The sequence below is a fragment of the Aulonocara sp. 'chitande type north' Nkhata Bay genome, linkage group LG18 (assembly GCF_057382095.1).
Source record: "Aulonocara sp. 'chitande type north' Nkhata Bay isolate Kocher_YH1m ecotype deep benthic linkage group LG18, A_spYH_male_GT1.1, whole genome shotgun sequence".
NCBI classification, from domain to species: Eukaryota; Metazoa; Chordata; class Actinopteri; order Cichliformes; family Cichlidae; genus Aulonocara; species Aulonocara sp. 'chitande type north' Nkhata Bay.
The window spans coordinates 24,878,069-24,903,371 of NC_141361.1; the positions used below are offsets into that span (position 1 = coordinate 24,878,069).

Genomic DNA, 25,303 nt, shown 5'->3' on the forward strand with positions numbered 1-25,303 from the left:
CAGAGTTGGTCATAAATTTTAGTGACGCTCGGGATGTATGTGGGCATGTTGGATATGGGTGACGTAGCAGTAAAAAAGTGATTTCTGATTATACAAGGCGGTTATGGCAACACTGACAAACTCGATGCATTAGGTCCGCAGTGGCTTAACATGATCGACCCGTCAGTGTGCGGGATTTAAACACCTTTCTTGCATAGTCCCGCTCCTGTAATAGGCCAATCTTTAACACTCGGGAGTGATCGATCTGCTGCAACCTGTGCGCATGGCAGGGAATGGACCGATATTGAGTCGAAGGCGGTGTTTTGGCTGTATAGTGACGTTTTAAGGCAGGTCTTGGTCAAACCTACCAATGATACAAGTCGGTCCTATTCTGCTGGGATTGATCGCAATGAACGGGTGTCGGAGCTCTGCACGGCAAAGGAGCAACCACAGCGAGACGAGGCGATCAAGGGGATGCGGCATCGGTACGCGGGAGCTGTCCATCAGCACCAAATCCCCGACGAAAACCGAGGAAACAGCAAGCAGAGCCGAGACCAAGTCGCGCCTGTTTTCAGCCTGCCGCCCCCGCCCTCTTCTCACCACCGAGATCGCACTTCTACCACCGCCGCTCATCGCCAGAGCCTCCAGGAGCTCCCCTGTCTGAGCCAGCCCTCTCGGAGACCTGTTCACAGCGGCGACCCTCTACCTCTGGCGAGCTACGACACCGCCCAGCGACCTTCACACCGAGTCAGTGAACCTAACACCGGGCAGCCGGCACACCTGCACCAGGATCCCTGGGCCCCGGCCGGCTCTCAGCTGCAGCAGCAGCAGCCTCCGCCGCCGCAGTCAGAGAAGCAGCCCGTTTTTCCGAGCTGCCACTGCAGTTTTTCAGAGCAGGAGGCGAGCTTGTCTCAAAACCAGTCCCATCCTTTCCAGCCTCTCCCACCTCATCCCTCCCCGCCTATTCCGCCGCCTATTCCGCCGCCACCAACGTCGTCCTCTTCCTCTCTGCTCTTTTCCCGGGAATCTAAGAGGGGGGATCGTCTCCGAAGGAGTGCCAGTAATTACCAACAGGCAAGCATCGTGGAACGCTGCAGGGGAGGAGGAGGAGGAGCAGGAGGGCACCGAGACCACAGGCAGTTGTTGCAGCAACAGCAGCAGCAGCAACAGCATCAGCAGCAGCAACAGCATCAGCAGCAGCACTGTTATTTAAGACTCCAGCAGAAAGACCCCTCCCCTGAAGAAATCCGTGCAAACTCACAGAAAGGGCGCTCTTTAAATGTATGCGAGTCAACCGAGGCTAGGAGAGCATTCGAGTTTCAGACTCAGGACCTGCAGCAGCAGCAGCAGCAGCAGCAACAGATCCCACAATTACGAGCGCAGCAACAGCTACTGGTGGGGAGCAGCTTGCCTATCAACTACTGCGCCAGCGACTCAGGAGAGCTATGTAGGACTCATCGGGCTCCACTGCTGCAACAGCAAGAGCAGCAGCAGCGGCAGCAGCGGCAGCAAGGCGCACTGGGGCTCTGTCCCCAGCGTCCGCAGCACTGTGAACAAGACCGCAATAAGTCTGGGAGGATCACCGCGCAGAGCGACCAGCCAAACAACCGCGACTCCCGCGTAACCCCCCCGGTAACACAACAGGCATACGCGGGGAACTCGTCCGCGACTACCGGCAGCAACAGCAGCAAAGACAGCCCCAACTACGGCTCGAGCTATCACCTGTGGCCCGAGAGTCCACATAAAGGAGAGGAAAGGATACGCATAGACCTCCACAAGGTAGATTTTTCTCCCCTACTCCCTTCCCCTCCTCTCCACATTTTATCATGCGGTTTCGGAGACAGCTCCAGATGACAAAATAAACTGCTCCTAAGATTTTCAGTGAATGACCACGCCTGCGATATGATTTTTGATAGAACACATTAACCTACGCGTTCGGTGCGCGCACTCGTGTGCGAATCGTCATTCAGTAATCTATTAGGTGGCTTTAACAGAATGCGCGAAACTACCGCACATATAACCAACTCTGTGTTTCCTTTCTTTACCTGGAAGCTTGTTTATTTCGCGTGGTCACACACAAGCGTCCGCATGCAAGTCCAAAAACACACACACCAAACGCACACTCGCGCGCGCACACACCTGTTCCATGTTGCGGTGTTGTTTTAGGCAGTACATTAGAAATATTCAAATGGCGCTGATTAGAAACAGGGAGGTTTGTGTTTTCCACAGAACATGAGGACATTTTTATATTTTGGCTCTGAGACAGTAGAGTCAGTGCTCAGCTTAATGTTATTAGGCCCTGATACCTGGCTCTGTGAGCACACTCACTTCATACATTGCTGCATGTTCCTGCTCGCAGAGATCTCTCTCCCAACAGCCACAGTGCATTCCACACTGTATTAAGACGACTAAATATCGACTGGGTACAAAAAATAAAAAATGGGAATAACTGAGGGTAGGAGTGAGTTATAACAACTCAACAGACATCAGAAGTGAAAGTGGTAACAACAAGTGGAATGTGCGTATGTCTGTCAAAATCCCCAAAAAATTGGGGAAAAAGAAGGAGGGGGTGGGAAATTTAAAGAACTATGAATGCTTCTTGATCCAGTTAGCCATTTGTTCCAAAGTCGCTGATAAAACAGTGACTTGATGTTCTTTAGGCTACTCAAAGTTGGAGGGTAAGGAGTTTTATTGTAGTTTGGACAGAAGGAAAAGATAAGGCAGACAAAGATAAATTGGAAAGTGTTAAACCGGATTGTTGATGATAATGATTGCTGATGATGTTCCCCCGCAGCACACCGAGTACTCTTTTAAAAGTGACACTGAGAAATCTAGTTCTTGAATCATGACTGAGTGTACTGATGGACCTAGGAGGTTTTTGTTTCATTTTAAAATGATTATTAAGTTAGTTGCCACCTTTGTTATTTCCTCCCCCCCTTCAGCATTTCCTCCCACTGCTGTCAAGGTGAAGTTTTTACAGGACAGGGAAAAAAAGGAACAGGAAGGCGTTGATGAGGGCTCAGCAGCATCTAAATCTCACCAAGAGGCTCCTTTTTAAAATGCCACAGCTGTTTTCTGAGGCTGAGCTGGCACCAGTTGCAAAAGGTGTTATATCGAACCACCTTGACACGACTGTTCTGAACTTGGCTCGATTTTGGAGCGTCAGCAAAACGTCCAAAAATGACCAAGTGGCTTCAGGAAAAGTACACTTTTTTCCTTGAAGTTAACAACTTCACAGGCTCTGTGAAGGAAAAATCAAGAGTAGCGTCTCTACCTTTTCTAGTTGCATAATATTACAGTTGTGTCCATACTACAGAGTCTGCTTTGATCTCCAGATCCCTAAAAAATAATGTTATAAGTTATTACCAGAAGTATGACGGTCGGCTCTGGTGCTGCTGCTGGCGTCACTGCATCATAGATGAAGGCACAGGTGATATGTTGTTCACCAGGTATCAGTTGTCTTTGGTTAGTTAGTTAAACATTAATGTGAATCACAAACAAGTGAACAAGAATGGAAAACACAATGTTTGGGAAGAACATAAGAATGCTGCGAAACTATTATCTCTATATAATAGCAAATGAGCCAATATTGCACTAATTATAGTGTAAAAACTCATTATAAAGATTAAATGAACAATAGTCCAAGTGCATGCTCATTACTGTGTAAAGAATCTGGGATTTTTAATAAGCTTAAAATCCTTTGCCAACGTGATATTGAGTGATTTCAAGAGCCACAGAGGCATTGAAAGCTGTGAAATGGTCTGAGGTGTCCGCACATAGTGGGACACCAGTCAGGGCTACAAAAAAGCCTCCGAACGAGAAGCAAGATGAATACGATGAACTTTGTGCACTCTCAAAAATAATCAAAATGCCGTTATGTATTGTAATTATCCCCATTTGTATGCAGCTTTCCAGCATGTAATTGGCACTGTGAACAAGACATTTATTATCACACAACTATTACACAATCCCGTTTCAATCATGAAAATGGAAATGAGGACGAAAGAACGAAGGAAAAAGAAAAACAATCGAGGAACTGCTGCTATGAAACTCTGTTAAGTAACAGCCCTAAGTAACAGCTCAGGTTGACCATGCCAAGTATTTTGGTACGGCGAGAAATGCTTATTTATCCGCAGACGTTTGTGGGATCGTGGTTACATCTTATTGACTCACCCTTAATGAGACAGCCCATACCCCCTCACCCATCTGAAATCCCTTAAACAAAACACTTGTGACAGAACAAGCCCGATAAAGTGTATACGGTTACAGTATCAGCACACCCTGAAACTCAATAGCTAGCCCACTGAACTGATGGCAGGTAGTACGATATTGTGTCCTGCCTCAGTAACATTGTGCTTTGAAAGCTGCGTTGCTGCTTCTATTGTGCCGGGCTGTGTAAGTACTCTAATGCCTGCCACTTACTGCTATGGTGATATTCCCTGCAGGGACATTGTAGCACATAAACACCAGTGGATTTGCTTTCCTTTAATAAGTTGTTTTTTTTGAGTATATACCAACACTGTGTGTAGCAGACACCTGTGATTAATCGGGATACAGTTTGTCTGATTCAATGCCAGGAATTAAAGGAGGTTTGTCTGAAATTTTAAATGTGATAAAATAAATACAAGGCTTTGTATGCAGAGTCATGGAAATCGAGGTGGGTTTCCTTTTTTTGCACTCTTTTTTGTTATATTAACGTGGCTTCTGTCTCTTGTTGGAACACCAAAGATGACATGTGGGAGCACAAGCCGGGGGAATCCATCCTGGCACTTTCATAGAGCATTGTAGGGCAACATCTCAGATTTTTAGATTTTCTACAACATTTTCTACAAGCTTTTCCTTATCATCACTTTTTCAATGCCATAAATGACAAATTATGGCATTAAGCTAATTTATGTAGTTTAAAAAATAATATTAATTATAAAAACACAAGATAAAATCAAACAATTGCATCAGGAGACATCTTCAGAATTTTGTTTTGTTAAAACAACAGGTCAGATCACCCAAATGATCCACTTTCAGCGATACTGATTAGAGAAAAGTAGCAAATCCATGTAAGAGGCTGGAACCAGAAAATATTCTGAAATGACACACCTTTATAGACACACTTAAATATCTCCACCGAGTAGGTTGTCTGATTGTTTTAGTTTGAATATTAGTTTCTTTGAGTGTTTGAAAATTTTACAGGAATTGGAACTTAAAAGAGATGAAACTAATGAGAACTTTTAAATTAGTGAAAGATTTCAGTCTTATTATTTTTTTGATCTGATAAAATCGGACATTCCGATATATCGGCAGATATTTTTTTTCTTTCGCAAACACAAAACATAAACATGTTTTCTTAACACTTGTTATGTGTAGTTATTTATTTACTCATTTACACTGGTTGCTGTGTTTGTGTCACTCCAAACACGTGTTGCTAACAGGAAGTTGCTGAGTGTGCTTTGGTGGACAAACCACGTGATGTCAACGCTCATACGATGTTAAAGGGTGTTTCTTCTTTACTTTTAAAATTTCCATGTATTGTTTGTTATAAAGGCCGGTACTGATGAATTAGCAAATAGCTAAACTCACCCAACGATATTGGCCTGCCAGTGTCAGCTTATATTTTCTGAGGAGCTATGTGTTACAGCTGATCAGCAGTCAAAATCCAAGCACAAGAGAAAGGTCTTCACAAATAAAACGATATAGCTTAAAATGTTTTTAAGAAAGATATAAGTTATAATTCTGCTAGAAAAATGGCACCGATGATCAATTATTAAGTAGTTTCTTGTTCATTTTCTGTCACCAAACTAACCTGTCAATGTGCTAATCATTTCACTTCTTCTCAGTTTACCCAATGTGGCATTAGAGGCTGCGCAGCAAATCAGTCAGTTTTACACTGGATAAAACTGCCCTTAAGGGAAAACCAATATAAAAAGTCGATCTAGAAAGAAGAGAAGAAAAAAAGAAAAAGAAGAAAAAAATATATTTATAACCTGGTGTCACCTTTCTCTCTTTGACCTGTCGCATCACACATTTGTTGGATGCAACAGGCCTGCTTTACTGTACTGTAGCGGTATGTATGCGTGTGTGTGTGTGCCGGGCGATTGCCAGCCCACCTTTCAGGAGAACATAAGGTTGTATGTGTCACTGCAGAATGGATGGCTTGAAAGAGGAGGAAAGCTATTACAGTAAAACCTTTTGTGCAGCTCCTGCCAAATGGCGGTCCAACATGGTTATAATCACTCTATATGATCTAGGTCAACACAGTATATATCAAAGTGCCACTTGCAACCAACTTTGTGTCTCGTTGACGCTGTCTGGAAGATTTAGCGTGGTTGTGTTTGCAAGAGGTCTGAACAGTAGCAGGGGAATGATTATTTCCTTAAAAGAGGGCGAGGAAACATTTGATTCGCCAGATGTTGCTCTTCTCCATTTAAAGCTTCTTGTTTAGCATGTAATTTTTTCTCCTTTCCGGGCATTCAATTTTTCTTGTAACCGAGATCGTTTATTTCTAATTGAATCCTACCTGGACGCTTGTGCACTTGAGCTGTCTAAATTAAGGAAATGTTGAGGTAATTCAGCTTCTGGCTCTCTTTAAAAAACTAGTTTATCTTATCATTGTGTGTGTGTGTGTGTGTGTGTGTGTGTTTGGGTTGGCTCCATAATAACGCTGAGGTAACGCTGTCTGCTGGAACTCGAAACAATTGATGTAGACAGATCTGCTTACAGCATTATGATTTACTGGCAGGCTTATGCCAGGAGAAACATTATGTTCATTTAAACTTTCTCTATCGGTCATCTCCCTGCTGTTGTTGTTGTAGGGCCTCTGTTTGTTTTGCTCTCATTAGATGCCCATGTTTCCACTGGCCTATGCATTGGAGGGCTAGCCAACACCTTCAAAGTAAACACACCCGACAGAACAATTAAATGTCAGAGACAGGGCAGCTCACATTCTAGCTCGCATTAGAAGGAGTGGCACCGCTGTATATCTCTGATAAAGCTGAATGAAGTGAGGTAGGTGTTGAGCAGTGGGGGCCTCTTAGTTTTTGGCTGCAGCTGGCAAAATACGCAGGCAGTAAGTATGAACATGAAGCTCATTTAATAATTGATTGCTGTTTTCCCTAGTTTTGTGTGTGTGTGCGTGTGTTACGGTCTGTTTAAGTGCTACACTGCACTCCAGCTCTGAAATAGATTTGTGTTACCATGTGTGTTGCTATGGAGAGATCAGCCTTGTATTGTGTAGCAGATTCTCTCTGGGTTACTGAGTTTGGTCAAGGAATCATGTGCAGAGCAAGACTATCCATTAGATTTACAAGTCATTTCAAGCCTGTCTTTGCCACATGCAAGACACACTTAACAGCACTGTTTGCACTTGACACACACACACACACACACACACACACACACACACACACACACACACACACACACACACACACACACACACACACACTCCAGCATAGCCCACACAAACACTGGCATTGCTGTAAGAGGTGTTCAAATAGTTCTCCACTTATTCTAGTTCATTTGCATTTCATTTGAATGATCCTGCACAAGGAGAGTTGTTGAATTACTTGCGGTCTAGTTGAATACAAAGAGTGGAAAGAAAGCGTGCTGGGGGGGTTTCCTCGGTCACGTCGTGGCTTCCCACGAGTAGAGCCAAGGCCTGTTTTCACTCTGTTAGCCGTCAGTGGAGTTTGTAGCTTGAGTGCTGGACCTTTCATGGTGTTTTCCTTTTCTAATATGTGTTGCTGCTTACAAATTAATTTTAAAAAACGTTGTTGGGTGCCGACGGAGGCCAATCCATGACTGGTAGTGTTGCATGTGTGTTTTTTCTGTTTAGATATGCTTTTACTGCACTGACAGTATTTTTTTAGAACAACCATGCTGAAAAATGAAGCAGTTGCCAGTAAGACACCTTCTAGATTGTTTTTCATGGTGGACTGAAAAGACAGTACTTTTCGAAGTTCAAAACACCGCTGGCTGAAATTCAGCCCCAAACCATGACAGAGCCTCCACCGTGTTTCACAGATGGCTGTAGACACTTACTGTTCTCTCCTGATCTCCTCCTCAGATATTGACAATGATTTGAAAACAGACAATATTTAAAGGAAATCTGTGAAAGACCTTCAGAAAGACTGAATAACTAATGTTCAAGACCACTGTGACAGAAAATCTTTCTCCATGGAAGAAAATCTAAAGAAATGAGAGGTGGCTCAAGACTTTTGCACAGTGCAGCATGTGAATGTTGCTTTTATTTCTCAGATTTAGTTTTAAGATTTCAACTTCAGTCTGGCTGATGTAAATCTGACCATTATTGCTTTATCATGGATGTAACCTTACATATATACAGTAGTTACATATATTGCTCAAGCCCAGTTCTACATTCAGAGTGTCATAGATTTATAACATGAGATTGATTAGATGTATTTTATAAAGTGTAGGCTAAAGTGTAGCTATCTAGATTTGTAGGTACAGTGTCTGCATTTAACTATTCAGTATTGTAATCAGATTCTAACTATTTGTACAAAGAGTAAACTGTTGCATCAAACACTGTTTACAATTAGGACTATGCCATACCATGCTGTCCTGGTATAAAGTTTTACGTGATTAAAAAAAAGTGCCATACCTTGATATGAAGGATGTAGCAACATCGTGCATCAACTTCCCTATTGTGTACAGCGATGACACAAGCCCAGACATGTCTGAGAGAAAGAGCCATGTGTCGGTCTCCGATCACCTAAGTAATTTAATACCTAAAAGGGGGGCTACCTTAGCAACCTCCAGCAAAGGAGAGCAAAATATACAAGAATTTCTTTTCTGATAAAGGTAGAAACAACTACTTGAGGCAAAAACACACTTTTGAGTACAACCAGTTTACAGAAAAGAGGCAAAACTAGCAGCTGGTGATGTGTAACCCAAAGTTAAAATGTGACTCAACCGAGCATCACTTGAGCACTCACTACATTCCCTCCATATGACAGGATGAGCAAACAGCGGATGGAAATGACAGATATGGTATTATTGTGCAGCTCGAGGAGAGTTACGAGGTTAAATTATATAGTTGTTGTTAAACTGTTTTCCCTAGTTTTGTGTGTGTGTGTGTCTGTGTGTGTCTGTGTGTGCTACGCTGTGTTCAAATTCTATGCTGCTCGTCTGCTCTGAAATGTTACCATGTGTGCTGATAGAGAGAGATCAGCCTTGTATTGTGTAGCAGATTCTCTTTGGGTTACTGAGTTTGGTTAAGAAATCATGTGCAGAGCAAGACTGTCTATTAGATTTACAAGTCATTTCACTCTTGTCTTTACCAAAAGCAAGACACACTTAACAGCACTGTTTGCACATCACACACACACACACACACACACACACACACACACACACACACACACACACACACACACACACACACACACACACACACACACACACACTGGCATTGCTGTAAGAGGTGTTCAAATAGTTCTCCACTTGTTCTAGTTCATTTGCATTTCATTTGAATGATCCTGCACAATAAGAGTTGTATTGAATTACTTGCGGTCTAGTTGAATACAAAGAGTGGAAAGAAAGCGTGCTGGGGGGGTTTCCTCGGTCACGTCGCTCCTTCCCACGAGTAGAGCCAAGGTATGTTTTCACTCTGTTAGCCGTCAGTGGAGTTTGCAGCTTGACTGTTGGACCTTTTGTAACTGGCAGTTGTCTGCCTGTTTATTGCACTAAGGAGTGCTGTTTAGTGCTGCACGCCCTCCCCCTTGTGCAGAAAGATGCCAGCCAGGATTGGGTGGCTCTTTAAATGTCTCAGTCGCATACAGCTGTGCATAACGTTTAGGCTGTCAGATGTGGCAACGCGGCAGAGCTGTGGCTTGGTTCTGTAGAGACCAAGCAGATTCTGTTTATTTGCTACCGGTAAGGGATTCTGCAACTTTACATAGTTGATTATCATGCTCGTGGTTATAGCTGTGTGTGTGGAAATGTGCTGCAAGGCTGGTGGTGAGGATGCTGTGCGCGGGTGATCTGCTTGTTGGTGAGCACTTTCCGTGAGACACATCAGGTAATCATATACGGAATAATTGATGACGAGGAAAAGAAAACAGCAGCTTAATAACAACTAGTATGTTTTTTGGCGGATAAAGAGGAGTCTGGCTGGGGAGGTTTGGACAAACCAGCAAGCAGCCTGTAGGGCCACCCTTTCTAATTAATTTTCTTTTTCTTGTGATTGATTATAGTGATTGTATTTAAGATTTATTAATATTAAAAGAAATATTTTGAAAATTGTTAAATAAATTATAAATAATTTTTGGGGAAAGCTTTGTTTGTCTCAGCTCATTTTCTTTGACCAAGCGTGTTCCTTAGAATTTAGATAATTAAATGTGAGGGCGGGGCCAGATTCTGGCGGTGTGACAGGTTCACACTGGTCAGTTGATTTGAGACAAAGTGTTAGTTCTTTATTTTTTCATGTTTGAACAAAAACAGCAGTGTGCATTTCAAGGGACCTTTCGACGTTGGCTGTGGAATCCCTGCAGGCCAATTTGTGGTCATACTGAACTAATCTCTTCTGTCTCCCATAATGTGGAATGAGGTTCAAGAGCTGTGGGACTTGGTTCAGCAGCTACAGGTGGAAAAAGAACATTTGCTACAGGAAAAGGCAACTAATCCCCTGCCGGCAGCATTTGGCTCAAGCACTGGCTCTCCGGCTGGTGACTCTCACCCTGCTCTTACTGTACCTATTGAACGTTTACTGTACATTTCTAGAGAAAGATAATGTCCAGTTTTTAGGGCCTCTTCTGGGATTGCAGTGAAGAAAATTAAAGCTACATTGAGAACCAGAAACTTAAAACCTGTTGATCAAGCTTATTTTATATGTGAACATTTGGAAGGGGAAGCTAACAATGAGATCAGGGTTAGTAATATGTGTACGGACCAAGAGCAGAGAGGGAATATCCAGATAAGATTTTCACTTTTCTTGAAGAGTTGTATGGTTGCCCTAAATCCTATTTGCAATAAAGCTTTTTCTCGAGGAAGCAGCGAGAGGAAGAGTCATTACAGGAATTTTCACATGCTCTGTGCTGTCTTATGAAAAAAGGTTGAATGGTGTGTCCCTAGGGGAGCATGTTTTGGTATTTTCAGAGACCAGTTCAATGAGCATGTGTATGACCCAAATTTTAGAACGGTTGGTGCATCAGTCACCAGGTTATACTTTGGATGTGCGAGCTGAAGCTATCCGTTGGGAGTGGGAAGGGCAACCCAATGAGCCTAGGGGCATGGGGACATCTTGTCCCGTCCCTTAGTGCTTTACAGTGCTCTAGAGGTGTCGCACCTACTAACACGGGTTGGACAGAAATTGCTGAGTTAAAAGAATTGTTAAAAAAACAGCAGGAACAGCTTAACCAGCTGACCCAGGGTCTCATGGTATTGCAAACCGCTCCCCACACTATTGCTAGGTTTAAATGCCCTGATACCGTTTTGCATAGACACTGTCAAAAGCCAGGCCACTATGTTAGGGAATGTTACACACGTGGATTCAGAGGAACAGGCACTTAGGGACCCTGCGCCAGCTGCTGTATGTACTATAGCTCAGGATGTGGGAAACTATTTCCCCTTGATCTGAAGAACAGAGCGTCAGGAGGGTCTAATAAAGGCTTACCTGCATCAGATCCCATTTCTCACATTCCTGCCCCTAGTTTAGTGGCATTGTGCCCTTTCGTGACAGTTAAAGTGGATGGGGTGCCGCTAAAGTGCCTGTTAGACAATTACCAAGAGCTTCTTTAGGGAACATTTCCAGGACGCCCCAAGGTCTCACCAGTCGTTGCAATTGCAGGCTTCCAACGGGTTAGAGATTATGTAGAGCTGGATGTAGAAGTGCTGGAAAAAATGTGCCTCATAAAGGTGAGTGTAAAGTACCACCCTGGTCAAAAGCCCTCTCCTGATGTCCCAAGAGTACTGGGTAAGATGTCCTGTGTTCACACCTAGTGGTGTGGTCAAGTGAGTGGCTGCTATGTGTTTGCAGCAACTCTTTGAGTCAGATGCAGTGTTGTTTAAGCCCCTTGTTGATAATTAGTCCCTCTCAGAGCGTGTGCTTGTCTCTCCAGGAATGGTTACTGTCAGGGAAGGCACAGTATATGTGCCAGTAGTCAACATAGGTGGTACCATGGTTTACTTGCACCCCCATTGTCCACTTGGTGTGTTAAGCCAGGCACAGATTGTAAGCTTGCCCAAGGGGATTTCTACTGTGATTCAGGAGCCCAGTCCTGTCACAGCTAGGCTTTCGTCCCATGATGCTTTGGGTAGTTCAGTAAGAGAACAGATAAGGTCTTTGTACCTCTCTTCTCTCCCTTTGTTAGAGCAAGACAAAGTTGGGGTAATGTTGTTTTCAGATGGTGACCTGGATCACACAAGCTTAGTTACCCATGACCTCCTCTTGCTTGATGATGTCCCAATGAGACAGAGGTATAGGCGTATGCCTCCCTCCAACTATGATGATGTGAGAGCCCGCATTTGCCAATTGCTAGAGAGTACTGTTATAAGAGAGTGGCAGCCTGTATGCCTCTCCCATCGTCCTAGTTCGTAAAAGAAGGACAGTAGCCTACAACTCTGTGTGGACTGCAGACTACGAAATAGTGAAACCAGGAAGGCTCAAAGTAAAACTTGAGAAGTGCCAGTTTTTCCATTGCCAAGTACAGTATCTTGGTTATGTGGTGTCAGCTGCTGCAGTAGCGACTGATCCCAAGAAGGTGGCTGCAGTAGTGGAGTGGCCAACGCCAAGGACAGTATCAGAATTAAGATAATTTCTTGGGTTTTCAAGCTGGTAGTGCGGTTTGTCAAGGTGGCTGCCCCACTCCACCAGCTGGTGGCTGACCTCACTAGGAAGAAAAATTGTTGCGGGAGTGTGGCCCTGTATGATGCCTAACAGCTCAGAGAGAAGTTTTCAGGACCTCAAACCCCTGATGTCCTCACTTGTCTTGGCGTATGCTGATTTTAGCCTTCCCTTTATTCTGAAGATGGACCCCAACCACAAAGGACTTGAAGCAGTCCTGTCCCAGGAACAAGAGGGTAAAGTGAGACCCATCAACTATGCCAGCTGAAGTCTTCATCCAGCTGAAAAGAACTACAGCTCAATGAAACTGGAGTCCCTGGCAATGAAATTCACCAAAAGAATATCTCCTGGGCCACAGGTATCTGGTGTGGACGGCTCAAACAACCCCCTCAGTCATCTAAAACACAGCCAAGCTTGCAGCTACAAAGCAACGCTGGGTGTCAGAGTTTGCAGTGTATGATTATAAAGTGTGGACAAAGCAACCAGATGCTTATGCACTGTCCAGACAACACCTCTCTCCAACAGCGGTAGGGGCGGAACCTATCTGTTCAGGAACCACTGTGCCACACGTGGTTCAAAAGGCTGATAAAACAAACAAGGCAGTCCAGGTCACTATTTCTGCTGTACCAGAATATTCAACAGATGATTTGTTGGCCTTGCAGAAGGCCAATCCTGTTATAAGTGCTGTTCTATCTTTTTGTCTGCAAGAGCGATTTCCTAGCCGTTCTGATAGGCAGAACCTTCCCCCTGATGCATTAGGATTACTGGGTCGGCTGGTGAAAGAGGGAGTGCTGCATCAGAGGTACTAGCGGCCTGATGGGGGTGAGTGTGTGCTCCAATTGGTCTTACCTGACTGTTTACAAGGGGAAGTTTTTCAACAGTTGCATACCTACCATGGTCACCAGGGAGCTGAAAGGACAACAGAGTTAATCCTGCAGCGGTGTTACTGGCCTGCTCTGGGGATGATGATTAAAGACTTGTGTCAGAGATGCAGAAGGTGTAGTGTGGCTAAAAATATCCAGCCGCAGGTTTGGGAAACTAAGGGGCACCTGCTACTGTCAAGGCCGAATGGAATTCTAGCACTGGACTTTTCTCTGCTGGAACCTGCACAAGTTGGCAGGGAGTATGCGCTTGTAATGACTCTCGTTTTCTCTAAGTTCATCCAGGTCATTCCCACTCGGGACCAGCAGGCTTCGACACAGAGGTCTTGGTCAAGGAATGGTTCTATAAGTTTGGAGTCCCACTTCGGTCACACTCTAACCAGGATTGAAGTTTTGAGAAATAGTTTTCCTCTCCTCCCCAACTAACCCAGGAGCTGTGGGAGCTAGTCCAGATAGTGAAGCTGAGAACTGTGGTTGAGTAACGGTTCGCTTGGTAGGGTAACTTGCAGCAACCTCACCTGTACCTGTCAGGGCTACAGGTAATGCTGAGGCAAGCTCAAGTCACACACCACCTCCAGGAGGAATCAGGAAGTCCACCTGAAAGACAGCTGGAAAACCAATTTACATCATCTACCATCAGCAGCGAGTGGTGGGGTACTTTCTTAAATAGCTGGCTCTAGTAAGTTGGTATACTGTTTTAATAAATTGTCAGGATGCCAATTTTCAACACCCAGGCAGAATGTAACTGGCAGTTGCCTGCATGGTTATTGCACTAAGGGGCCACACTTTCATGGTGTTTTTCTTTTTTAATACGTGTTGCAGCTTACAAATTAATTTTTTAAAACTTTGTTGCGTGCCAACTCCCCACCATGGCTCTTTGCTTAATAAATGACCACAGTTAATTTATATGGTAATTCCTGTGAGATGTTAGCCAAGTGATGCCAGGCATATAATGTATCACTGCAATGCATATGCTTTATGGCTAATTAGGTTATTGATCTGAGGCTGGTCCTGCGTTAGGGCATGATCACAACACACAAGAGTATGAAAGTATGAGTAATGTGGCTTTAAGCAGTCATTTGTCATTCCTTACAATGTCCTAAAGATGCAGATGTACAGTGATGCTCCACAGTGTGTGCGTGCACGGCTGCAGGTGTGTTCGCGCATGCGTCCTTCTACGTATCTTTGAATATTGTCGAGATGTAAGCTCACTGAGTCATTTCAATATTGCCTGCTGGCTGTTTTCAAATGTTTGTTAAACACAGTGTTTGGAAGGAGTGCAGAGTGCAATAATGGGATGTGAAAGATGTGTGATTTCATCATACTTTTGCTCACACAATCCACTAACGCTTTGCTCGCAACCTGCCCTTGAAAATTCAAGTTTGGAAAGCTCGCCATTGTGAGAATCTGTACGATGTTTGCTTTGTGTGTAGTGCTTAATTTACAGAACATGATACACAAACTATTTCCCTGCACTATTCATTCACAGCCTCCTCTGGCCCCTGATAAATATGCAGTGAACGCAAAAAACCTGATCCGCATCTAGTCAGATGCACCCTGCAGTTAGCGGTTTGTAGACAATGTGAATACTATTTGTTACCCTTATACAAACAAGGGTGTTTCTTTGGAAATAATAAAAAAAGAGTAATGCAAGCACCTAATCAGGAAGACTGTGTATTTGTGTGTATTCTACTGTGTGTGTATGTGTGTAATACATTCAAATTACTGAGGCGTGTGTGCGCACCTGTGTTTTACTATTTCCAGCTATAGTGGCTCTTCTCTAACATATGAGCTTTGCAAATTGAAAGAGAATATGAGTTGAGTGAAGCTGCTTTCCTTTGTTACCTCAAATCACCTAGCTGGAGAATATGAAATAGCTGTCATGGATAACACAAGCTGCAGAGAAACAGCTACTCCACTGGGCATTTCTCCGGTGTGTGTGTGTGTGTGTGTGTGTGTGTGTGTGTGTGTGTGTGTGTGTGTGTGTGTGTGTGTGTGTGTGTGTGTGTGTGTGTGTATGTGTGTGTGCTCGGCTGCATGTTCTGTGTTTGCACTTGGTTTAAGTATTAAGCGGAAGAGAGTGAGCGAGTGAGTGGGAGGATTGCTTTAGTTTATCATTATCATGTGCGTACCACAGTCAGCGCTTTAACTGGAAAAGGTGACATTAATTCTTTTCCAGCTTCTCATGTAGAAGAGCATATTATCCTCCACTGTATCACTGCACTGTATTCTTTGCCAGGAATGCTTCCTTGTTTGAGTCATAGCTTGCTTAATTATGCATCTGCAGTAGTCTTTAGAATGGGGATGTATTAATGGGTTTTGGATTTGGGTTACATTTCTTTTGCGGTTGAATAAATAAAAGCATTAGCAAATACAGTACTGTGCAAAAGTCTTAAGGTGCCTCTCATTTCTTTATTTTTTGATAGGAAAATGGGAAACAGGTGCAGCAATTTATTAAAATGTACGAACAGTAGTCTTCAGGAATAGTTCTCCAGGCTTCTTTTGTTCTGTTCTCTGTCCAGATTATCTCACATTGCTTCAACAATGCTGAGGTCTGGGCTCTCGGGAGAGCAATCCATGACTGATAGTGTTGCATGTGTGCTTTTCTTTTTAGATATGCTTTTACTGCACTGACAGCATTTTTTAAAATCAATCTCATTCTGAAAAATGAAGCCGTTGCCGCACTTCCTAGATTGTATTTCATTGTGGACTGAAAAGACAGTACTTTTCTGAGTTCATAATTCCATCAGTTTTGACAAGCTCTTCAAAACCTGCCTGAAATTCAGCCCCAAACCATGACAGAGCCTCCACCATGTTTCACAGATGGCTGTAGAAACTTACTGTTCTCTCCTGATCTCCTCCTCAGATATCGACAATGATTTAAAAGCGGACAATATTTAAAGGAAATCTGTGAAAGACCTTCAGAAAGACTGAATAACTAATGCTCAAGACCACTTTGACAATGACTGAAAATCTTACTCCATGGAAGAAAATCTAAAGACATGAGAGGTGGCTCAAGACTTTTGCACAGTGCAGCATGTGAATGTTGCTTTTATTTCTCAGATTTAGTTTTGAGATTTCAACTTCAGTCTGGCTGATGTAAATCTGACCATTATTGCTTTATCATGGATGTAACCTTAGTTACATATATTGCTCAAGCCCAGTTCTACATTTAGAGTGTCATAGATTTATAACGTGAGATGGATCACATGTATTGTATGAAGTGTAGGCTAGCTGTATAGTTTCAATCCACAAGTATGACTTGAAATCAAGTCATACTTGTGGTTTGTAGTGTTTTCCTCCCTGATTTCCCGTCGTCTATGATAGTGGTCTTATACAGCTGCTCCAGCCTAAAATAATCAGCTTCCTTCTAACTTTAACTCTTAGTGGTCCAGTGGTCTTTGTCTCCACTTTTTCCTCTTTAACCCTTTCATGAACAAAGCTGCTGTCTCCCGTCTCTTTCTTTGAGAGTTCGTTTTCAATCATTTGTTTCTGCTCCCCAGCCACCTCTTATTCTCTGTCACAAAGGAAAAAAAGTCTTTTAAATAGAATCAATTTACACTAAGGAGCCCAGGGGGTATTAGAAACTGCAGCACTTAATTTCATAACTTCAAAAAAAGAAAAAAAAAACCACAGAGGGAAGCTGTAGCTTAAGGCCGTTAGCACCATTCCCAGAACTTTTATCTTGCTGTAGTATAGTAGGGTGTGGGGTCTGGTTATGGTTCATCACCTGAAAACAAGATTATGCAGAGAAGAAAGTACAGCAGTGTGTTAAATTTCCTCTGGATGTGTCTCTGGGTGAATTCACATGCATGCTTTTCCAACTGGCCTCTGTTTCACTTCACCAGAGAAAAAGGGGGTAGTTCATTGCCAGATAAGGATATTCAATTAGTTTGAGTCTATGGAAGGCTGCTGCAACAGTCAGAGCACGCTGGAGCCGGGTGACATATGGTAAGGGCTCTCTGTTAGAATAGAATAGAAACTCGATATCTTCTCATTTCATCTTGTCACTGTTTCAGTAATTTTCCCAGTGGAATGTCAGGCATATACTGTCTGCTTGAGTAGATATCATTTTTCCTCCTTTTTTCAACAGGAAGACCACATGGAAGATGGCTAGAAGAGGGGAAATGTAGCTGAAAGATTCATTTGGATTTTTTCTCCATTGGTGTTTATTCTCCATAGAAAAATGTGCATAGTGTTTAGGGACAATTTATTTATTTCATGAACTGGTGTGTTTACAATTGTCAGGAAGATATTTGGCTCTGAGATCCTAAAAAATATGAGAATTTGTCTGAATCCCCATAAGTGTGTCTTTCTCTCCCTCTCTTGTCCTCTAGCTTCTCCTCTTGGCTTGTGTCTTCCTCCCATCATAAATCTCAAGCTGGATGTTTCCAGGCAACTCTCCAGTCAATCTTTACTGAGTTTGTTGCGCTATCGATCTGTCCTGTGCTATAGGTTGTCCTGGCTTCTCTCTCCGCTATTGATGTTTGTGCCTCGGGGAAAGAAAGAAACTGCCTCAGCCTGAATTTACTGGGGGCCAGTTTTCAAATGACTTACAATCACCTCGCAATGAAAATAGAAATTGTCAGGCGGTGCCGTTTATACATTGATGCTGTTGTAAAGTCTCACAGTAGCGAATGAAGCTTTGTAAGAGTCCAAGATTGTGGGATTGTAATGTGGATTATGGGCACTTAAGGGTGATAATGCCACTGTGGAATATAGGGCCACTGTGGTGCTATTGGGATGTCAAATAGCCACCCAGGGAGTAGTCGCCTAATGAGGTTGGTTTAGTCCACTGGGAACACATAAGCCAGCCATATTTCAAGCTTTTGTGGTTTGGTGTGTTTGTGAGTCTTGTGTCCCTGACCACATGCATTACTGAGCACGCTGATTAATGGGACAAAAGGTCAATGGCATGAGAAACTATTTAGGGCATAAATCATACAAAACATAATGCCCCATACGATCCCACATACATTCTTAGACATGTAATTTTAAACTACTGCTACTCCTTGCACTATTGATCATTAGCAACAAGCTATTCAATGAAGTTGAATTCAATTTATTTTATAAGGCCAGATCACATCACATCTCTGAGCACTTTACATTGTAAGGAAAACCTTACAATCTCACAGAGACACCCACTGATTGTCTATAGGCTAGAGTTGGATGTCTCGAGACCGGTCTTGGTCTCGAGACCACTTTTACGTGGTCTTGGTCTTGTCTTGGTCTCGCTGTCTCGGTCTTGCTGTCTCAGATCAACATAGTGGTCGGGAGATTTGGAGTCAACAGTATCCATGACACACAGCGTAACGTTCGATAATGTATCATGCGCAAAAGCTTTAGCTCTAAGAGCCGTGCTTAGAGAGTGCTTTGTAGTGAATCAGAATAGTCGACTCCCATTGAGCGAGAGCCGGCTCCTCCATTAATTTCCTTTCGCTGCTCAGCTGTCACACAGCGACACACAGTGGCTCAGCCATGCTCAAATCCCTCCAAATTGTAGATTATAATCTTCAGTTTGATATTACAATTTTATCTATATATAAAGTATAACTGAAACCAGTTACATATTTCCCATTCTTTAGACAGTTGTTGGAGGTGATCGCTGTTTTGTCAGATGACTTTGGGGCCAGTCAGTACCATCATGTCAGCCCTCAAAAGCACACAAAAGTTAGTCTTTTTTGTCCCGGTCTTGGTCTCGGTCTTGGTCTCGTCTAGACTTGGTCTTGGTCTTGTCTTGGTCTCGATACCCTCTGGTCTTGGTTTTGTCTTGGTCTCTGATTAGGCGGTCTTGACTACAAGTCTACTATAGGCATTGCTCGGCAGATGTATACACGGATCGGTACCTACTATAACTGAGCCCCACTTTTTTTATAGGCTCCAGCTCCAGGAAGTAAAATTCCCATTCATTTGTTTCCATTAGCGTTTCAGAAATGCTTAGATAAAGAGTTCTAAGCTGTGACCCAAGCCAAAACTACAAGCTTGGCTTGGATCACAAGAAAAATGTAAAAAGACAAGGCAAAAGGTCCACGACTGTGTAAATAATTACAAACTCATTCCATAATGCACTGCAAGCCCCAGATTCCACCAACCTTGTTATATTTAAACCTTCTCATTATCCTAGTACTCTGTGACGTAATAGATTGTAATATATTTTGCGGTGTGTGAAGAAAAGCATAGCTTAGTTATCGATACAGTTCAGTGCTGTGTTCTTGACCGCAATCACCGTTCTTGTGGTTTCTGGCGTTTTGTACTCACTGAGCTGACGTTTGCAGGTTGAAACATTTGCATTAACAGTGAATTAACAGTGGTATAACATCAAGATGTCGCTGTTTCTATTTAGGATTGAAAGTTGTTTTTAAAACAAGTGAGCAACTGTGGTTCCGATAGGAGGACATACCATCACGTTGCAGTGTTGTCCCATATGGAAAAGAAATAGTAAAAACTTATATGATTTACTCATGAAAGTGGCCACTTTCTCATTACTTTCATATATTGTTTTAGTAAGTATCCAAAACATACAAGTTTCAATATATAATTTTTCAAGGGATCTTATATCTGTTTTCACTCTTGGATGCTTTTCATACAAGTTTCACACAAGACAGATACAAACTTTATAAGATTTATATATATCTTTTCCATATGGGGTGTCTTATTTCAACATCATGGGTCACCGTCAAATCTCTATGGATTCTAAATTCCATCTAAAATCTATAGTCGCATTCACATACATATATTTACATTCTTGTTTGGCGCTTTCTTTTTCATGCTCTGTTGCATCCACCTTGAAAGTCAGATGTCGCTCCTGAGTTCAGTAGTAAAGTCAGAAAAAGAAGGAAAAGCACGATTTGTTTAGCTCCTTAGCAAGTTACAGCCATTCATGCATTACTAGCAATACAGCGCAGTGCTTGTTTTGTTGCACTTAAAAACACTACAGCACGTTCACAGGTAGACTCTTTTCACAAATACACAACACTTAAGGATTAGATATCTGCAGCGCAGATGTTGAGTTCGACAGATGTGTGCGGCTGCCGTAGTGTAGTAGTTGACACATTTGAAAAATTCCTGGTTTAACACAAATCCCCTTTGGTTTACACCAGAAAGGACGTCTACTGCCAATTCAAACATGCAGCACTACCTGCTGTTGCCGCTGAAGGGAGCTTTTTCTTAGTTTTGCTAATATTTAAGCAGTGGATTGTTAAGCCGGGGTCTTTGGAATTGCTCTAACCTTGTGTCAGTTAAAATTTCCAACTGGGAATTTGGAAATTGGGAATTTCAACATCTAATTTTAAGTCGCACACACCATCAGCACCATTGTACTCACTGCTTGTAGTTTGCTCTACACCTGTAACAAAAGTTAAGAAATAAATGACTGGTTTATGTCATCGTGTCGCAAAAAATGGGGCTAAAAGCCCCACTAAAAACACCAGTAAACTGAAAGCCAGGCCGCGACTGCTGAAAACCTTCCAAAAGTGCCACCCCACCTTGCAGCTGGTGAGAAATGAGCATTGTGTTTCCTTTGGGAGGCAGTTAATGCTGCTGTTTGCCTCTCTAGAATATTAATACCGCCTCCGTTCATTATGGCCAAATATTTGATCATACTTACTATACTAAAAACATTGACTCTTTATTTTGTGGATATATTCACATTTCCTTTCCCTTTGTGTTCACTGTGAGCATGTCCCAGAAACGGATGGCACAGGTCCCCTTTTTGAAAGTTTTTGATGTTGACGTACTGAATTCAGTTTCAGTTCAGTTTCATTTTATCGTGCCAAAGTTTTTATTGAGGTAATTTAATAGAACAAAAGGAAAGGATGACTGTAGTGCTGTGTGAGAGAAGGTATGATTTCTGGCCAGAAATGTCTCTCACAGAGTTCGTCAAACACCTGTTCTGTCCTTCTAAATGGGTTATTGGCACAAATCTGGAATCAATCAAGCAATCAGGCATAATGGGAGTCTCTGAGGGTGAACTGGGCAATACTGTTGATTAGCTGAAAGAAAGAAGATGCTTTCCTGTTTCTACATGCAGTACTTGATTACAGTAGTTCTAATATATTTACTCTCCAACCATGCAACATTTAAGGATCCACACACGGCCAGATTTAATGTACATTTTATTTTACTGTATATTATCAATCTCAGTTCACACGTTATGGTCTGTTCTGCAGATGAGTTTGTAACAGCCCTCTCCTTTAATTTGCTGAAAATTAAAATTGTCCCTAATGAGGCAATGGGTGTCCCACAGGAAAAATACCCCTCCTCCCATTAGTTCTAACGCCAATCTCCCCAGGACCTAGATTATAAAGCACACACTCACACATGAAGTAACCTTGTTGGGTCCTAATTATAACAGCTTTGTGTCTCAGTTGAACACAGTGCATTATTAGTCCTAACAATATCACGTTCCCACAGGCGTGTACCTGTGTCCTTCCTTCCGTGAAGGCTTTGTCTTGTTTTTGGCTACTTTTTCTTTCATCTCTAAATGCAGCAAAAAGAGGGCAAGAGGGAGGGTGAGCTTAACAAGACGCCAATAATTGTCTCTGTTATCAAACAGGCCATCAATCTTAATTACAGGATGCGTAGAGAGTGAATTTCCAGACAGTGATTCTACCACTGAGTTTAAAATCTCATGGACAATAACTAAACTCAGTACAAAGAAAACTCAGTACAAAGAAATACAAATCAGACCCCATGCTGTTACTGCAGATGGTTTGGACCATTTGATGGGCGTCTGTATTTGAACCAGCTCCAACCTCAGCAATTTGTATGATAGGATCTAATCCTTAAGTGACATTCTGGGCCACACTCCATACCAGTTGGTGGCGGTAATGCACCTAGAAGTTTTTTGCACACTGCCATAAAAACAGAAGAAGGATAAGGAGTGGAACAGGAGACAGGTAACTCAAAATGCAGAGAAAACACAATTAATGTGGCATTTACAAAGCAGTGAGCGAACAATATAAATCTAATGTGTGCACCATTAGACATGTCTTTGTCTATGATTGGCTTATAATTGAAAATTTACTTATACAGTAATAATGTCAGTCTGTTGTAAGTACAGAAACCTAAATAGCATTGTTTTTCTATTTTGTTATAGAACATGAGGTTGTTACAAAATCCAAGCAAAATTTTAATTATTTGTATATGCACATAATTATTTGGGCAACGGCAGCTTCTGACCTATTTATGCTGGCAAGCCCAGCTGGCCAGGATTCATTTTGCAAAGTGAAGAACAAAAACCTATCACACTGAGAGCAACAGGGCATGCAGTGGGTCTGAAAAACAGAAGCAGCAATGCTTCTAGGGTACCAGGTTCTAAAACACACAAAGAAGACCTTCAATGCTCTAAAATGACAGAGTTACACAAATTAACTGTGATTTTTTCAGCAGCACTTTCATGATGTGAATCTCTCGTTCCACCACATCCCAAAGGTGCTCTCTTATACTGATTTCTGGTGACTCTGGAGACCATACAGTACAGTGTGAATACAGTGAACTCATTGTTATGTTCAAGAAACCGATTTGAGATGATTTAATCTTTGTGACATGGTGTGTTATTTCTCTGGAAGAAACCATTAGACAACCATCATGGACATGGTCAGCGACAATATTTGAGCAACCAAAAGAAAATATCTCCCACACCCTTACAGCTCAACCACCAACCTGAACCATCGATATTTCATATTTTCACATTTTCATAAAATTCTGACACTATCATCAAAATTCTGCAGAAGAAATTGAGACTCGCCAGACCAGGCAGCATTTTTCCAATTTTGTTGTCCACTTTTGGTGAGTCCATGTAAATTGCAGTTTTCTCAGTTCGTAGCTGATAAGAGTGTCACTCAGTCTCTTGTGCTGCTTTAACTCTTCTGCTTTAAGGTTTGATGCGTTGAGCATTTAGAGACAGACTACTACATAACTTTGAGCTGAAAGTACGGGAAAAGTAACTCAAACACACATTTCAACCAAGCACTCTGGCTATTCTCTGACCTCTGACAAAGCATTTTCACCCAGAGCATTACCATTCACTGGATATTCTCTTTTTTTCCCTTTTGGATGGGTGGGAATTCTTTGTAAACCCTAGAGATGTGTGGTGACGTCAAAAAATCCCACTAGATCAGCAGTTCTCAAAAACTCAGACCAGCCCATCTGGCACCACCAACCACGCCACGTTCAAAGTCACTTATATCACCTCTCTTCCCCATTCTGATGCTCTGTTTTAACATCAGCAGCACATCTTGACCATATCTACATTGTCTTAATAAGCAGTGCAAGAGGTGTACCCATTAACTTGTTACAAACCTGCTCTAGCCTCGCTCCAGGCACACGACCAGCTCACCTCAGCGCACTTCAAGTTGTTCAGACATTACAGATTGTATCAGACATGTGAACTCAGTCCGACTTTACATTTCTGTGTATCCTGTGAGAACTTTGAACGTCTGCTTTCTCCTTACTCCCTAGAACTGCTGTGTCTTCACAAAACACTCAGAATAGCTGTAGCTTATCCCGGAGGTAGACACCCCTACAGAGATATGAGGGCATGAAGTATAAGGTGATAAGGCTGAGCACAAAGAGTCTCACCTTTTCCACTACTGCAAGATAACAGGTTTAAAATCATGGTGTTATTCCTCAGACCTGATGTGTCTAAAGAATATGCTGTTCACCTTTAAACATTTAATGTTCCAGCATGATTCATTAAATATATAATTATTTCAATCAGCTCAGCACACAGATAGCTCTGACAGAGTAATTTCCTTTATGAGTGTGGGGCTGCAGCTACTGGTTATCCCCTGTCTTTGCTAGTGCTGAGTAATGATCCACATGCTGGCTAGGGATGGATGGAGGAGCCCTGTTTCCTGCTGGCCTGTCAGAGAAATGTGACAGCGTCTAGTGTGCAGGGACAAACTGGAGAGTGTAGCCTGCAGCTCTCAATCACTCCAGGGGCTGGCAGAGACACCCATAGGGAGCTGTCTGTCTTCTCTTTCATTTATCTCTTTCTGTTTTCACCCTTTTATGTTTCCTCGATTTCTAGATCCCTACCTTACTTTGTCGCTTTTCCCGCGTCTCCCTCATTTGTGACCTTCCTTTCATATCGGACTTGTCAGCATCTGTCGTCTGCTCGCAGATTTTACACAAACACATGGATCTTCTCAAACAATTTCTCCTCGAGCTCGTTTTCGTTGCTTTACGCTGTCTGCATCAATATCCAACCTAATCCAGAGCGTGGCAGAGACTCAGCATGTACTTCTATCACACATATGCAACCCCCCGACCACCCCCACTCCTCCTGCCACACACACACAATTAAACAGACTGGCACCCACGTGCTCAAACTTACAAACACTCACCCAATTAATATTAATAATACACTATTCCATTTTAGAGTATATAAGCCTTCAAGACTACAACACAGGAGTGAGGATTTTCTATTTGATTTGAGCTGGATGGAGAATGAAGCAGAGAGGGAGAAATGCAAGACGAAGAGTTGCCATCATCTAAACTGTTCTGCACTGAGGCTTTTCAATTTCATTATAAGTCTCAATTTCAAAAAGCCTGAATGCTACGTGCTGTTCAGCCTAAAATTGAGCTGTTGGTTGGCTGGACAGGCAGCCCCCACCCATGGCTCCTCTGTGGGGTCATCAGGGGA

The 25,303-nt window shown here is 42.7% G+C and overlaps 1 protein-coding gene across 1 annotated transcript in view; it reads left to right on the plus strand.

Moving 5' to 3' along the window:
• Positions 1–391: 391 nt before the first annotated feature.
• The window catches only part of kcnn1a (potassium intermediate/small conductance calcium-activated channel, subfamily N, member 1a), a 66,486-nt gene continuing 41,574 nt past the window's right edge, over positions 392–25,303 (plus strand). The window contains exon 1 of the mRNA XM_086273536.1: positions 392–1,758. Within this exon, the coding sequence (XP_086129662.1) occupies positions 454–1,758 (1,305 nt within the window). The 5' untranslated portion in view covers positions 392–453. The remainder of the gene's footprint in view (positions 1,759–25,303) is intronic.